General features: G+C 36.7%; 1 protein-coding gene across 1 annotated transcript; it reads left to right on the top strand.

Annotated features, from left to right (window-relative positions):
• LOC107630719 lies at nucleotides 9,535-13,646 on the top strand. The gene is made up of 4 exons (XM_016333935.2): nucleotides 9,535-9,817; nucleotides 9,964-10,144; nucleotides 12,173-12,352; nucleotides 12,442-13,646. The coding sequence occupies exons 3-4, from the start codon at nucleotides 12,175-12,177 to the stop codon at nucleotides 13,245-13,247; spliced, it is 984 nt and encodes a 327-aa protein (XP_016189421.1). The 5' UTR covers nucleotides 9,535-9,817; nucleotides 9,964-10,144; nucleotides 12,173-12,174; the 3' UTR covers nucleotides 13,248-13,646.

The raw sequence follows: 15,207 nt of genomic DNA, 5'->3' as shown, positions 1-15,207 counted from the left end.
GTGGGGAGAGGGGGGAAGTAGTGCTCAGTTGGAAAAACCAACTGAGCTCCCCATTGTAGCGTCCTCATGCTTCCAAGTTCGAACCTTGGTGGAAGCAAACTAAAGCTAATTTCCTTGGAAGAGTGGAGAGTGAGGAGTGCTTGTACAAGGAAGCTCCAGGTTCGAGCCTTGTTGAGTGAAATGTTGTACCCATTTTTATTTCAAGGAGTAGCGCTCCTTCCTTGCAAGTGAGGGGCTCCCACTTCGATTCCCAGTGAATGCAATTTGTGGAGCCAATTTTCCTTATGCCTAGCAATATAATGTAGCGCTCAGTTAAGTAAAGCAACTGAGCGCCCTTGCCTCCTTGGAGTAGCGCCTTCTTGTCATCCTTTAGGTGCAAGGTTCAAGTCTTGGTGAATGCTTTTTGGCCCATTTTTCCTTGTTTTCCTTGCAAGGAGCGTTCCTTGCCTCCCTTGGATCATTGGTTCGAAACTTGGTGGCTTCATACATGGGAATTTTGCTTTGAGCCTTATGTTGTTTCCTTGCTTTCTTCAGTGCTCAGTTAACTAATTGAACTGAGCTTGTTGCCTTGCTCTCTCCCATTTTTCCTTGTGAAGCTCAGTTTGCTTTCTCAACTTAGCTTTCCTTCTTCCTCAATGTTGCCACGCTTTTTCTTCCCTTGGGCACGTTTTTTGCTTCCTTTGGACACGTTCCTTATGCCACGCTTTTCTTATTTTTCTTCTTTCTTCACCTACAAGTAATCAAAACAACCAATCAAAGTATCACCAAATTCACAGGGTTTATAAATCAATTATTTATCAATTAAATTTAGCTTAAACCTCATGATTTTGTATCAATTAAAGGGTGGTTAGTTGATTCAAAGAAACCATGCAATTCCACTCCAAATTACTTACTTACAATGCAAGAAAGTGCATAAATCCTATTAAAAACAAAGAAAAAGACTAGTTAATTGATGAGCGGATATTTTATACGCTTTTTGGGGATAATTTCATATAGTTTAGAGTACGTTTTAGTTAGTTTTTAGTCTATTTCTAGTAGTTTTTAGGAAAAATTCATATTTCTGGACTTTACTATGAGTTGTGTGTTTTTCTGTAATTTCAGGTATTTTTCTGGCTGAATTGAAGGAGCTGAGCAAAAATCTGATTCAGGCTGAAAAAGGACTGCTAATGCTGTTGGATTCTGACCTCCCTGCACTCAAATTGGATTTTCTGGAGCTACAGAACTCGAAATGGCATGATTTCAATTGCATTGGAAAGTAGACATCCAGGGCTTTCCAGCAATATATAATAGTCCATACTTTGCACAAGGATAGACGACATAAACTGGCGTTCAACGCCAGCTCTCTGCCCAATTCTGGCGTCCAAATCCGACTGAATGATGATCTCTTAGATTCCTTAATCAGAATCTCCGTGGTATAAGCTAGAACTGATGGCGGCATTCATGAGAATCCGGAAAGTCTATGGACGACCCAGTGCACTTGCTGGTTAGTGGTACGAGTTGTGAAAAGTGTGATTCACAATTCGTGCACCATTAATCTAGGCTAAGATGACTTGTCATCAATATGTAATGCTCACTTGAGACCGGAAGGATGATACTCCATGAACATGGAGATACGTAACGCTCATGGAAGGAATGTTTTCTGAGATAGGGACGACGATATGTAACGCCTATTTCAGGAACGTTGTCGGGTGCGGGCTATCAACCAACACATGAGCTCATGGTCTGCACTAGAGACAGGCATGCATCATATTCTTTGTGCATTTGATTGTGACTGTTTACTGCTTATTCTTCCTATTGGTGCTATTTATTTCCTATATATTGCTTGTACCTTAACTGTGTCTGTGTTTTATATAATTGCGTGACTTTACATAGAGGATAGGTACACCAATGAGTATTAGACTTAGATAATGACACTAAAACGACATGAACCCCAAAGGAAGATGCCAAAAGATTTATGTCAAATCCCGTATATACAGAAAGGAGCGAAGAAATTTAATATAGTACCTAGGACTAAGTAAACAGAAAATAAATAATACGGTAGAGCCAGAACTCTAGGTCTCACAAGAGAGATGTATTTTTGCAATGTCACCTTACTATTTGCTAAGCTACCAGAAGAACACGGATTCGGAGACCTACTCAGAGATCGAGCCATTATCTAGATAGAGCCGCAAACACACATGTATATACAATATAGTAGATCATTCGACTATCCATTATATAGTGCTCATTTTAACCCTGACGATCTTTTCGGTAGACCAATAGGAAAGATGTTTCTTCCACGGAGAGATTATCATTCTTTCCTGCCTTAGTACTTCAATGACCCATCCATGCCTGGCACGTTTTATACTGGACCATTACCTACTACTCCTCTAGCATCCGTGGCAATTGTTACGCTTGAGTCTGAGCATGAGCCTGTTGCGATACCTGATTTGGACGCTCAGCTTGACCCTTTGCATAAGATGTTAGTACCAGCAATGCAGGTGATGCATGAGCATTTTAAGTACTTTTCTTTGGTATTTCTTAGAGAAAATTGATAACTTTTACTTGATAATCATGTGCTTTTATACATTATTCAATTGGTATTTTAAGGGCTTTAATTTCTTGGTAATTATAGGCAAATGATAGCAAAAGGGAAGCAAAGCATAAATAAAGAGAGCCAAGAAGGAAAGTACCCTCTAGGAGGCAGAGAAGTTGGCGTGCAACACGCTAGTAAGAGGGCGTGCCACACGCCCATATGATCAAAAATAAGGAAGTTAGCGTGCCACACACCAGCCCAAGGGCGTGGCATGCTGGGCCAACTTTCCAGACGCCCCAAAATGCATAATTTTATGGCATGAAACATGTTAGGACATTGGCATGCCACACGCCAGGGTGAGCTCCCAGGATTGCAAGGATTGAGTTGGCGTGCAACATGCCAGGACATGGGTATGCCACACGCCAGGGTGAGCTCCCAGGATGCAAGGTTTGAGGTTGGCGTGCAACACGCCAGCAAGGGGGCATGCCACACTGATAAACCCCATTTTTAGGGTTTATTATGTGTTGAATTTAGAGCATTTTATCAACCTTTTCTCACATTTATTCAATGAAATAGCATGATTTTGTGATTCTTCCTTAATTTGTGCTTAAATATGAAAACATGTTTTCTGACCTTAAATTAGCCAATTTTGATTCACCTTTGATTCCACTAGATACCTTGATGTGTTTGCTAGTGATTTCAGGTTGAAAAGGCTGGGAATGGATCAAAGTAGTGAAGAGGAAAGCATGCAAAGTGGAGAACACATGGAAAAAGCCAAAGATTTGGATGCAACCATCCACGCGCACACGCACTGCACACGCACGCATGGATCGCGAAAACTTCAGGGACGCGCATGCATGCTGTATGTGTACGCGTCGGTGCTGGCACATGATTTTAAAGTGAAAACGTGCCCAGCAAATTCTGAGAAGCTGTGGGGGCCCAATCTAAACCAACTTTGGCGCCAAAACACTTAAAAAGACCAAAGATTGAAGAGCAAGGGGGGATTCCATCACTTTACACATAGTTTTAGTTTAGTGAATGCTTTTGGTTAGTTTTAGAGAGAGAAGCTCTCACTTCTCTCTAGGATTAGGATTAGGTTTAGGTCAATAATCTTAGATCTAGGTTTTGATTCATGCTTTCATCTACTTCTACCTCTCAATTCTTTGTTGCTACATCTTGTTCTTCTATTCTTTTGTTGTAATTTTCTCTATGTTATTTCTATACTTAGTTGTTGATCTACTCTTGTTCATTCTATTTTCTTTTAATTCAATTTGAGGTAATTCATGTCAATAATGTTCTTTTTGATTGTTGTTGTTAATTCTTTGCAATAATTGTTGTTAGATTTCATTCTTGTTGTCAATTTACTATGCTCTTCTTTTGTGCCTTCCAAGTGTTTGTCAAAATGCTTGAGAGGATGTTAGAGTAGAATTTTATATTCTTGGTTTGGGAAGGTAACTTAGGAATTCTTGAGTTACTAATGTCTAAGTGATTGATAGTTGATAGCCATTGACTCTAGCTCCCATTAATTCAATTAGTGAATAGCTAGGACTTATGGACTTGGATTGATATAGCTCATTTGACTTTCTTCTACTTGTTAGAAGATGACTTAATGGGATTGATCCTTGTAATTATCAAATTGTGATTAGTGATAAGGATAGAGAGCCTTGACCACCAAACCTTTCCAAGACCTTTTTGTCATTTGATTTCCATTGCCATTTACTTTTCTTGTTTCTTATCCAAAACCCCAAAATATACATATCCATAGCCAATAACAAGAACACCACCTTGCAATTCCTTTGAGAGACGACCCGAGATTTAAATACTTCGGTTTATAATTTTAGGAGTTTGTACTTGTGACAAACAAATGTTTGTATGAAAGGATTAGTGTTGGTTTAGAAACTATATTGCAATGAGATTTCATTTGAGAATTCTAAACTATCAAAAATCCATTCATCACACACGCCCAATAAAGAAGGTGGCATGCCACACGCTGGGCCAACTCTCCGAAGGCTCAATTCAAGGCACTTCAAGCAAGAAAGTGGGCGTATATCACACCAAGGATGGGCGTGCCACACGCCCAAGAGAAGATCTCAAATTCCAAGCTCAAAGTTTATGTGTGACACGCCAAAGCCAGGGCGTGCCACACGCCAATCAATAAGGGCGTGCCGTTTCTACATGCCTTCAAAGCCTCATCCAATGTTAAAATTTGGTGTGCAACACACGTTGGTTGGGTGTGCCACACACCCAAAGTGATTGCTCCCAGGGACTCAAGAAAATTGGCGTGCAACATGCCAGAGTTGGGCGTGCCACATGCCCAAGGTTGACATAGGGTTTGAAAGAAGATTGGCATGCAACATGCCTAGAGACGGGTGAGCCACATGCCTAGAGGTGGGTGTGCCCCACACCCAAGGTGACCACTCCCAGGGGCCTGAAAAGATTGGGCATGCAACACACTAGTGAGTGGGCGTGCCCCACGCCCATGGCCCATAAACCCACAAACTTCAAGTTATCACTCAAGCCCACATTTGATTTATTGACGGATTGGATCATTAAGCTTTGGACCTGAATCACAGTGAGAATTGAAGATTAATTGTGGAACATTTGATTTTATTCCATTTGATTAGATTTGAATTTTAGGTTTTGTTTTAGGTTTAATATAAAAAGATCCTAAAAAACTTGGATGGGACTTTTTGGCTGGTTTTTCATTGTCTTTGATTTGAAGCTTAGCATGAGTTACTAATCTCCTTGGTTAATGTTAGGAGCTTTGTTGATTCTAATGGACTAATATTATAGCTTTTCTACTTTTGATTAATGTAATGATGTTTTCTTAAGAAAGATTTTTTGTTCTTCATCATAAGGGTTTGAATCTATTGGGAAATAGTTATAATCTTAACTGAATTCTAATTATCATATTGGAAAATTTAGTTTTGGGAATTAAGCTTGAAAACTCCTTCTCACAGTTCCTTAAGTTTTGAAACTAGACTTTATAAGTGACGTCGGATCAACTAGGGTTAACTCTTGTGAATTGTATGGTTTCTAAATCAGTGAACGTACTTCACCTCTTTTCATAATCAATTAATGAAGGAATTGGTGGTTTATTAAGTTAAGAGAAATTGAATTACCAAGGGATTGGGATTTGGTTACTAATGATTTGCCATAGATACATCTTGCATGATTAAAGTAGAGAGTGAAGAGCATTCTTCCTAAACTTCAACATCTCTAAAACCTTAACTCTTTTCGTAATATTACTTTCTCAAACACTTACTTCTTGCTTTCACTTAATTCATTGTTTTATGTTAAAGACTTCTAAAGCTCTAAATTTTTATTGTTTGACTAGATTAATCACTTGATCACGGTTGCTTAGTCCGTTAATCCTCGTGAAAATGATAACCCACTCCCGTGGTATTACTTGATACGACTCGGTGCACTTGCTGATAATAATTTGTGAAAATTTGCATCAAGTTTTTGGCGCAGTTGCCGAGGATTAATTAAGATTAAAAATAAACCAATTAATTGATTATCTAGATTAGACCTTTTCTTTTGTTATTTATTCTTTTTTGTTAGTCACCTCACTGGGAATGTCCTTCACTTTGACATAGGGGATTCTAATTTTTCCTTGTTCTCTGTGTGTGTTTATACAGCATAATAAGGACAAAGTGCCTCTTTAATACAATCTTGAAATTGAAAGGACCCTCTAGTGACAAAGAAAGCAAGCTAGAGACCAGAGAATTGAAGAAGAGATTAAAGAAGAAATAGAAATCAACATGGCAGAGAAAAATAATAATGTCATTGCCCACAATGTCATTAATGCCCAGCCAGCTAGGAGGACTTTTGGGTTTTTCACTACTCCAAATCCTGGGCATTGTGGCAGTTGCATTGTCACTCCTAATGTGAATTCCAACAACTTTGAGTTAAAGCTCCAACTCATCACCTTGGTATAGTGAAATTGCCAACTTGGTGGAAGTCCTCAAGAAGATCCTAACTGACATATCTCCAACTTCCTCTAAATCTATGATACGGTCAAGACTAACGGAGTTCCTATTGAAGTTTACCGGTTGTTGTTGTTCCCATTCTCTATGAGGATTTGGGCTAAGCAGTGGCTTGAAACTCATCCTAAAGATGCCAATCATTCTAAAGTTCAATGGAAAGTGAGATGCCAAGACTATTCAGAAGCAAAAAGCTACTAGTCCCGCTCATCTAATTGAAACTGAGCTTCATTGAAAAACTCTGAGATTTACTGTATCCTTCTCTTCCTTTTATCCTACTTTGTTTTTGGTTGCTTGGGGACAAGCAACATTTTAACTTTGGTGTTCTGATGAGCGGATATCTTATACGCTTTTTGGCATCATTTTCATATAGTTTTCATTATGTTTTGTTTAAGTTTTATTATGTTTTTATAGGTTTTAGTGCAAAATTCACATTTTTGGATTCTACTTTAAGTTTGTGTGTTTTCATGCAATTTTATGTATTTTCTAGCTGAAATTGAGGAGCTGGAGCAAAAGTCTGATTTAAAGGCAGAGAAAGCACTGCAGATGCTGTATGTCAAGATCTGACCTCTATGCACTCAAAGGAGCTTTTCTGGAGCTACAGAAGTTCAAATGGTGCTCTCAATGGCTATGGAAAGCTAACATCCAGGGCTTTCCAGAAATATATAATAGTTCATACTTTGCTTCGGAAATTAAGGCCTAAAACTGGCGTTCAACGCCAGTCACCAGCCCTATTCCTAGCATCCAGCACCCATAAGGGGGTAGCCAGCGTCCAACGCCCAAAAGGGGGCCCCTAGCCAGCATTCAATGCCCCTAGAGAGTACTAGCTCGTGGAAGATACTTAAGCTCAACCCAAACATTCATCAAGTAGGCCCCAGAAGAGGATTTTCGCACTATCAACCTAGTTTACCCTATTTTTGTAATCCGTAGTCATTAGATTAGTATATATATACAAGAGTTCACCCTTGTTAGAGAACTTTTGCCCACTTTTACTTTTTCCATTGTGTTGTCGAACAGCATGAGTCCCTAACCTCCTATGGTTAAGGTTAGGAGCTCTGCTGAGTTTCATGGATCAATAATATTATTGTTTTCATTCAATATGTCTGATTCTATTCTCTTATGCAACGTCATTCTTCATCTTATGAATTGAGGGTGACCCGTGACAATCACCCTTATTCTACATGGGTCCCATGCGATTTCTGACCCGGATAGCTTTGAACTAAAGTTAGAGATTGCATTGCGGATTCCAATAGAGCATTGGAGCAACATGGATATGTGACATATAATCCCGTTGACTACGTGAAGTTTCTGTGGCGTTAAGGCTAGAGTCAGAGAAGCGGCACTTTCTAATCTGAAAGATCTGCCTTGTCTGTGGCACCTTGAGTAGGATTGTGAAGGGGAGTGGACTGCTTAGAGCTTTATCTTCTGCTACAGTGAGAAACCTAGAGGTGGCTTGATGAGAGGACATGAGTCATCTCAACGTGGTGGATTACTGCAGTAGAGGAGGTTAACTTGATGAGAGGACATGAGTTAATCACTTACGACTGCCATTGAAGGAATCAGAAGGTTATTGAAGAAGACAGTAAGAAAAGCTAATCCGGAAAGACAAAGCATCTCCGAAGCCCCAACCATTCTATCACTATTGAATTCCCATCTATCTAGTAACTTTTATTTATTTAATTCATTTTATATGCTTTTCGTGACAAACTATAATTTTTATCCGCCTAACTAAGATCTGCAAGGTGTCCACTGCTTGCTCAAACCAACAATCCTCGTGGGATCGACCTTGACTCACCTCAGGTATTACTTGGATGACCCGGTATACTTGCCGGTCTATCTGTGCGAATTCTGCGGAGCCAGTTTCATGCACCAAGTTTTTGGCGCTATTGCTGGGGATTTTTCAGATTTGACAACCTACCGGATTATCTTGTTGCTTAGATTAGGTACTTTTTAATTTTGTTTGAGTCTTTTGTTTCCCTTTTTCGAAAAAATAAAAAATTTTCAAAAATCTTTGTTTTTCTTTCTGATCTTTATCTTTTTGTTTAAGTCTTTGTTCTTATTCTTGTTAAAGTTTTGAATTTTCTTGATGTTCTTTTCAAAAAATTTTCAAAAATAGTATCTTTTGTTTGAGTCTAGTGTTAATTCTTAAGTTTGGTGTCCTTTATGTGTTCTTTGTTTCCTTTGAATTTTCGAATTGTTCTTTGTGTTCTTTCTTGGTATTCAAGTTGTTCTTGTTTCTTTTCTTATTTTGATCTTAAAAGTTTTAAGTTTGGTGTCTTTTGGTGTTCTTCTTTTAAAATTTTTGAAAAATTAATGTTTTAAATATAAAAATTTTAAGTTTGGTGTCCTTTGGTTGTTTTTCTCTTTCTTCATTAATTAAAAAAAAATCTTTTCTATCTTTTTACCTTAATTTTCGAAAATTTCAAATTTTAATTTCAAAATCATTATCTTATCTTATCTTAGTTTCAAATTTTAAATTTCAAATATTATCTTTTTTAAAAGCTTTTCTTTTAATTGTGATTCTATCTTATCTTATCTTTCTTTTAAAATTTAAAATTCAAAAATTTTTCAAATCTTTATCTTATCTTTTGTTATCTTTCATTAAATTTCAAATCATTATCTTATCTTATCTTAATTTTAAATTTCAAAATCAAATCTTTTCAAAAAATCAAATCTTTTTCAAATCTTTATCTTATCTTGTTTCAAATTCAAAATTCAAAATTTAAAATTCAAAATTCAAAAATTCAAATTTCAAATTTCGAAATCAATTCTTTTTCAAATCTTCTATCTTATCTTATTTTCAAATCTTTCGTAATTAGTTGCTTGTTTTCTCTTTCTTCTTTTTCAAAACCTCCTAACTAATTCTTCTCTCTCCTATTTTTGAAAACTTCTTGTTTCTTTCTCTCTCTTCTTTTTTCGAAATTCATCTTCCAATTTTCAAATCTTTTTAGTTAATTAGCTTTTGTTTTCTAATTTAATTAATAAATAAAATAAAAACAAAAATAATTAATTCTAGTTTCCCTTTTTACCAAGGTAGTCAGAATCGCGTGTAAACTCGTGGAAACGCACGATTATACGCTTCTACTTCATCTTCCCGTTGCGCTTCTGCTTCTCGTCTAGAACCAGGCTGCTCCCTGTGAAATCGCTGTTGAAGATCGCAGAGTCGCCGAAATCGTCGCTTCTGCTGCGTGGTTGCGTTTTAGGTTGAAGAAGTTCTTTTTCTTGGCCCTGAGCCCCTGATTGCAGCCCAACCCAACCTAACTCAATGACCCAATCTAAATTGAAGACCATGGAAGAGGAGCCCTAGCAGAGTAACGTAACAGTCTCTAATCTCTTAATCTCCCTAACTTTTACAGTTTATCTCCAATTCTCCATGGCCAAAATTTCAAATTTTCACCTCTCTGAACTCTGAAGTCTCAATCTCTGACTCTATCTCTCTTTCCTTCAGAAATTTGAATTTCGTGCAACTGGAAACCCCAATTTGGAGCATCGCCGACTCGCCGTGAGGTTTGCCGCTTGTGTTATTGACTCAGACTGGTGGTGGTTGGACTGCATGAGGCCGTGAGCATCACTTTGTGATTGCAACTTGCGAGACTTTCTGGCTCTGCCTCTCTGTCTCTGGCTCTTGCTGCTAGTTCATCAGGTAAGTTAAGAGTTAAGACATCTTTAATCTTCATCCTCTTCAATCTTATTTTAATTAGGAAAAAAAGATAAATGATATAGAGGCATAGGGATAGAGTTGATTACAGGGTATGGTAGTGTCAAACATTTGTTCAAGAGCTTTAACCAATTCATGATAACCATCATGAACTTAAAGATTGAGTTTAATCTCTGAGCATTGTGTCTTAATTTATTATGCCCAATAATGTTTAACACAAAATGTATTGAGATAGTAGTTCTCAAATTATGAATAATAATTATCTTGATTCTTGACACTTTAATTAAGCTAACTAGCTAAGTGTTCTTCTGCTATATATATGAGTTTAATTACCTTGAGACTTGAGTGAATTTATTAGAAATTCAGAAAAAGCTGTAGTAGAATCTGTAAACAACATAGACTTCTCTATTCACAGAAAAAGAAGCTGCAATTGGTGGCATGTGCATCAATATATTATCCTTTATCTGAAACCAGCCATTAATCTTCTTTAGCAAACCTTATAAACATTCCTAAAAGGTAGATATAACAAATATGATATATAGAAAAAGCATATCACTTCCTCACTCTAGTAAGATAATTGAACGCTACTTCTGTGGTTCTATGTTAATATATGACAAAATTTCATCCTAATTTGTGTTAAAAGTACAAGCAATGTACCTAACTAATTAGACTAATTAGGCCAATTTTTGTGTTTTCTAAAAAAATTGAAAAGAAAGTAACTGCCACTAGGAATCTGACCTACATGCTACATGATTGTAAAATTATATGGACATATATTATATTATAGGAAACAGCACCTACCAACCAACCAATAATAGGAATGTCCATTTTCAATTCAAGGAATTTATAGCTACCAATTTCACACCACAGAATTCTGCATAATTAAAGACATTACTCTTTAAAGTAATACCAGGTAAGTGAAATGTCAGAAGTCACAAATTCAGTTAGAGACCATAACTTTCATAGCATTAGTTCAGTGTATTATGGAGGACAAGACAAAGAACTTTGCATATCTCAACTCTCAACCAACTCAATCTATTAACCTATTTTTGATAAGATTTGTTAACCATTAATTAATCTTGTTTACTGTCCTGTACTTTTGAATTTCTTATCTCTCTTATTTTGGTGTATATATGTTTGTATAAATAAGGGACATTAGATCATGTGCCTGTTGTATAATAATTAACCATATAGATAAATATTTAAATTTGATTTGATTCAGGATTTTAATTCATCAACCATTAGCACATACATATTTTATGATTGGTTGAATTAGATATCCAAGTGATGCTTATATAATCTTTGTTCTCTATCAGATAAAATAAACTATAACAATAATTAAATAAGTGCTGAGTTATAAAATTCTATCACGATTAATTAAACCTTTGGACTTATGTTGATTTACCTCAAGATCTGAGGCATGTATGTGGTGGTGTTCTCACTTGAATAAACTCTGAGAAGAATAAGATGGCTGGCTTTATTACTTTTCACAACTCAGAAGCCTTGCTTGTGTTATTATTGTACTTCCATTCCAACTGATGCATTTCAATGATTTGCTTATACCAAGTTGCTGAATTGTAACGTGTTCGATCTTCAATTCTTCACCATAAGCAACTATGACAGTACTAATAGTTGTGTAGCAATAAGCACTACTACACTATATTGGTGTGGGGTTTATTTGTATGCAATAATATTTATTGAAAAAGGCTATCTATCTATGTATCTATATAACGCATAAAATTAAATTGTATGTGTACATTCATTATTTGAGCTTTATGGTTTTGTTGCAATAATATTTATTTCATGCATGTTATAACTATCTATATCTTAATCAATTCATTATTTGTCACCTATATTATCCCAATAATTTTATAACTATCTATATCTCTGAATTGTTGTTGTGAACTTGTGGCATTGAATATAATTCTTGAATTTTTGTTAAATTGTTAAATTTTTGCTATGATATTGAATTGATTCATTGAATATTTACTGTTTTTATTTTTTTCTGAACAGGAATGGCATCGACTCAAGCTAATGCAAGTGAAAATCCGACTAACATTCCAGCTTCTCAATCAGGAAGTACAGCTGGAATTACTAGTAAAAAAAAAGTTTCTAAGAATGCTCTTGGAAGTAGAACTGATGTAGGATGGGAGCACGGGATATCTGTTGGAGAAGATGGAAAGAAGATACAATGTAAATACTGTCATAAAATTTTTTCAGGAGGAGTTTATAGATTGAAACACCATTTAGCAGAAACTCAAAAAGATGTTGGGGTTGTACAGCTGTTAGTGATGAAGTTAAGAAGCAAATGTGGGATGTTGTGAGTGGGTTGCAAGTGAATTTGATGAAGAAAACAAGCATGGGTGGGGCAAGCCCAGGGGAAGCTACTAAAGAAGTTGACACTATCGGTGAAAAAAGAAAGGGAAAAGAACTAGATGGCAACATATTCAAGAAAATACGCATTAGTACTCAAACAACAATCAACAATATATTTAAGAAGAATTTGAGAGAGGAAGTATGTTTAGAGATTAGTACTTTTTTCTACAAGAATGACATCCCCTTTAATGTTTCAAGGAGCGAAGAATACAGTAGAATGTTTGAGAAAGCTATAAGATATGGACAAGGATTCAAGCCACCATCCTACCATGAATTAAGGGTGCCTCTTTTGAAGAAACAGGTGGAGCTTGTTCATCAATCACTAGAGGGACATAGAGCATATTGGAAGCAGGTTGGTTGCACAATAATGACTAATGGTTGGACAGATAAGAGAAGACGGACCATCCTAAATTTTTTGGTTAATAGTCCTAAAGGGACTATTTTTCTAAAATCTATTGATGCCTCTCATATTACTAAGACAGCTGATAAAATCTTTAAAATGATTGATGATGTGGTTGAAGAGGTTGGTGAAGAAAATGTCATCCAAGTTGTCACCGACAATGCGGCTAACTACAAAGCTACAGGAGAAATGCTAATGAAAAAGAGGAAAAAGTTGTTTTGGACGCCTTGTGCAGCACATTGCATTGATTTAATGTTAGAAGACTTGAAAAAAAAAAGTAACACTTCACAAGGACACAATTTACAAAGGTAGAAAGATTACTACTTACATATATGCTAGAACTGCTCTTATTGCACTACTACACATCCACACTAAGGGGAAAGATTTGGTGAGGCCGGGTATGACCCATTTTGCAACTTCTTAGCTTACTTTGGGATGTCTCAATGACAACAAAAGTTCCTTAATAAGAATGTTTCTTTCTAATCAATGGATTTCTAGTAAATTTGCAAAGACAAAAGATAGAAAGATAATTGCAAGTGTGGTGTTAGATAAGGTGTTTTGGAAAGAAGTGGTAATTTACTTGAAGGCTGCCTACCCTCTTCTTCATGTGCTTTGTATGGTGGATTCAGAAGAAAAGCCGGCAATGGGATTTATTTATGAAGAAATGACAAGTGCAAAGGAGAAAATACGAGATGCATTTCAAGGAGTTGAGACAATTAATTAGTTGTTTATTCTAGTAGTTTGGTTAGTTTATTTGCTACTTGAATTTATTTTAGTGTCGTATGAACTTGTGAGTTGTGAATTTGTGTTTTGATTTGTGAATTTGTGTTGAATTGTGACTTTTGACTTGTTATGGTATATATATATTAGTTATAATTCTATGGGTAATTTAATTTATTTGAGATTTATTTTATTTTCTGTAAAATTAGTTTTTGCTATTAAATTTTTTAAATTTTTATAATTTACGAGTCATATTTACGTTCCATCTTACGATTCAACGAATTACGATTTTGAGTTAGCTTAACGAGTCGAGGTAAAAACTACGAGTTCACTACCTTGCTTTTTACTTCTCAACATCCAATTTCTCCTACCTCTCTTCACCATGAACCTAAATGGGAATGAATAATTCAGAAGAACTTTGGGGTCCTACATGGCCCCCACTCTTGACTTCTATAGGAGAAGTATTAGTATACCTCCCATTGGAGCAAGTAATTTTGAGCTAAATCCTCAGCTCAATATATTGGTACAGCAAAACTGCCAGTACTCTGGACTTTCACAGGAAGAACCTATTGAGTTTCTAGCAAACTTTTTACAAATTGCTGACACAGTACACATTGAGGGAATAGATCAGGATGTCTACAGACTGCTACTCTTTCCCTTTGCTGTAAGAGATCAAGCAAAGAGGTGGTTGGATAACCAACCCAAATCTAGCTTGAAAACATGAAAATAGCTAGTAGATAAGTTTCTGAATAATTCCTTTCCCCCAAGGAAGTTGACCTAGTTAAGGCTGGACATCCGAAGCTTTAAGCAAGAGAATAATGAATCTCTTCATGATGCCTGGGGGAGGTATAGAAGAATACTGAGGAAATGCCCATTAAAATATTTTCAGAATGGGTGTAGTTAGACATTGTTTATTTTAGCCTCACAAGCATGGCCAGGATGTCTCTAGACCACTCTGCTGGTAGTTCTATACATATGAGGAAAATAATTGAAGAGGCTCACGAACTTATTGAGACAGTTGCCATGAATCAACATCTGTACTCAGCCGATGAGACTTCCGTAAAAGGAGAGGTTAAGACAATATCTACCGAGTCTAACCCTCCAGAACAAAATGACCCATTAACTCAGCAGCTACACGCCCTTGCACAGCAGTTGCTGGAAGTGCAATAGGCTCTGCGAGAAACTCAGGCTTCCAACAAGAATGTAGAAGCCCAGCTGAGTAAAACAAGACAGCAATTATCTAAGCAGATAAAAGATGAATATCATGCGATACAACTAAGGAGTGGAAAAATATTGAACACCCAACCACAGAACAACAGGAAACCAAAGGAAGAAAAGCTGACAGAGGATAATCAGACTGGTGTCCAAGACACCTTTGAGGACGTTGAACGTCCAAAGAGAAATGTCATTGGCATTCAACGCGAAGAAGGGGTGTTCACCCCTGGCGATGAACACCTAAAGGGGGGAAACACACTTGGCGTTTGATGCCAAGAAGGGATACCTACCCTTGGCATTGAACGCTCAAAAGGGGACAGTGTTCCTGGCGTTGAAC

This window comes from Arachis ipaensis, chromosome B03, assembly GCF_000816755.2.
Source record: "Arachis ipaensis cultivar K30076 chromosome B03, Araip1.1, whole genome shotgun sequence".
In the NCBI taxonomy this organism is placed as follows: Eukaryota; Viridiplantae; Streptophyta; class Magnoliopsida; order Fabales; family Fabaceae; genus Arachis; species Arachis ipaensis.
The sequence above is the reverse complement of the archived record's forward strand: the minus strand, read 5'-3'. Positions and strand labels throughout refer to the sequence as shown.

Coding starts and splice junctions, on each gene's coding strand:
- LOC107630719 (XM_016333935.2), top strand. CDS start 12,175: ATGGCATCGACTCAAGCTAATGCAAGTGAAAATCCGACTAACATTCCA. Junction 12,353..12,441: donor AGATGGAAAGAAGATACAAT/GTAAATACTGTC, acceptor GGGGTTGTACAG/CTGTTAGTGATGAAGTTAAG.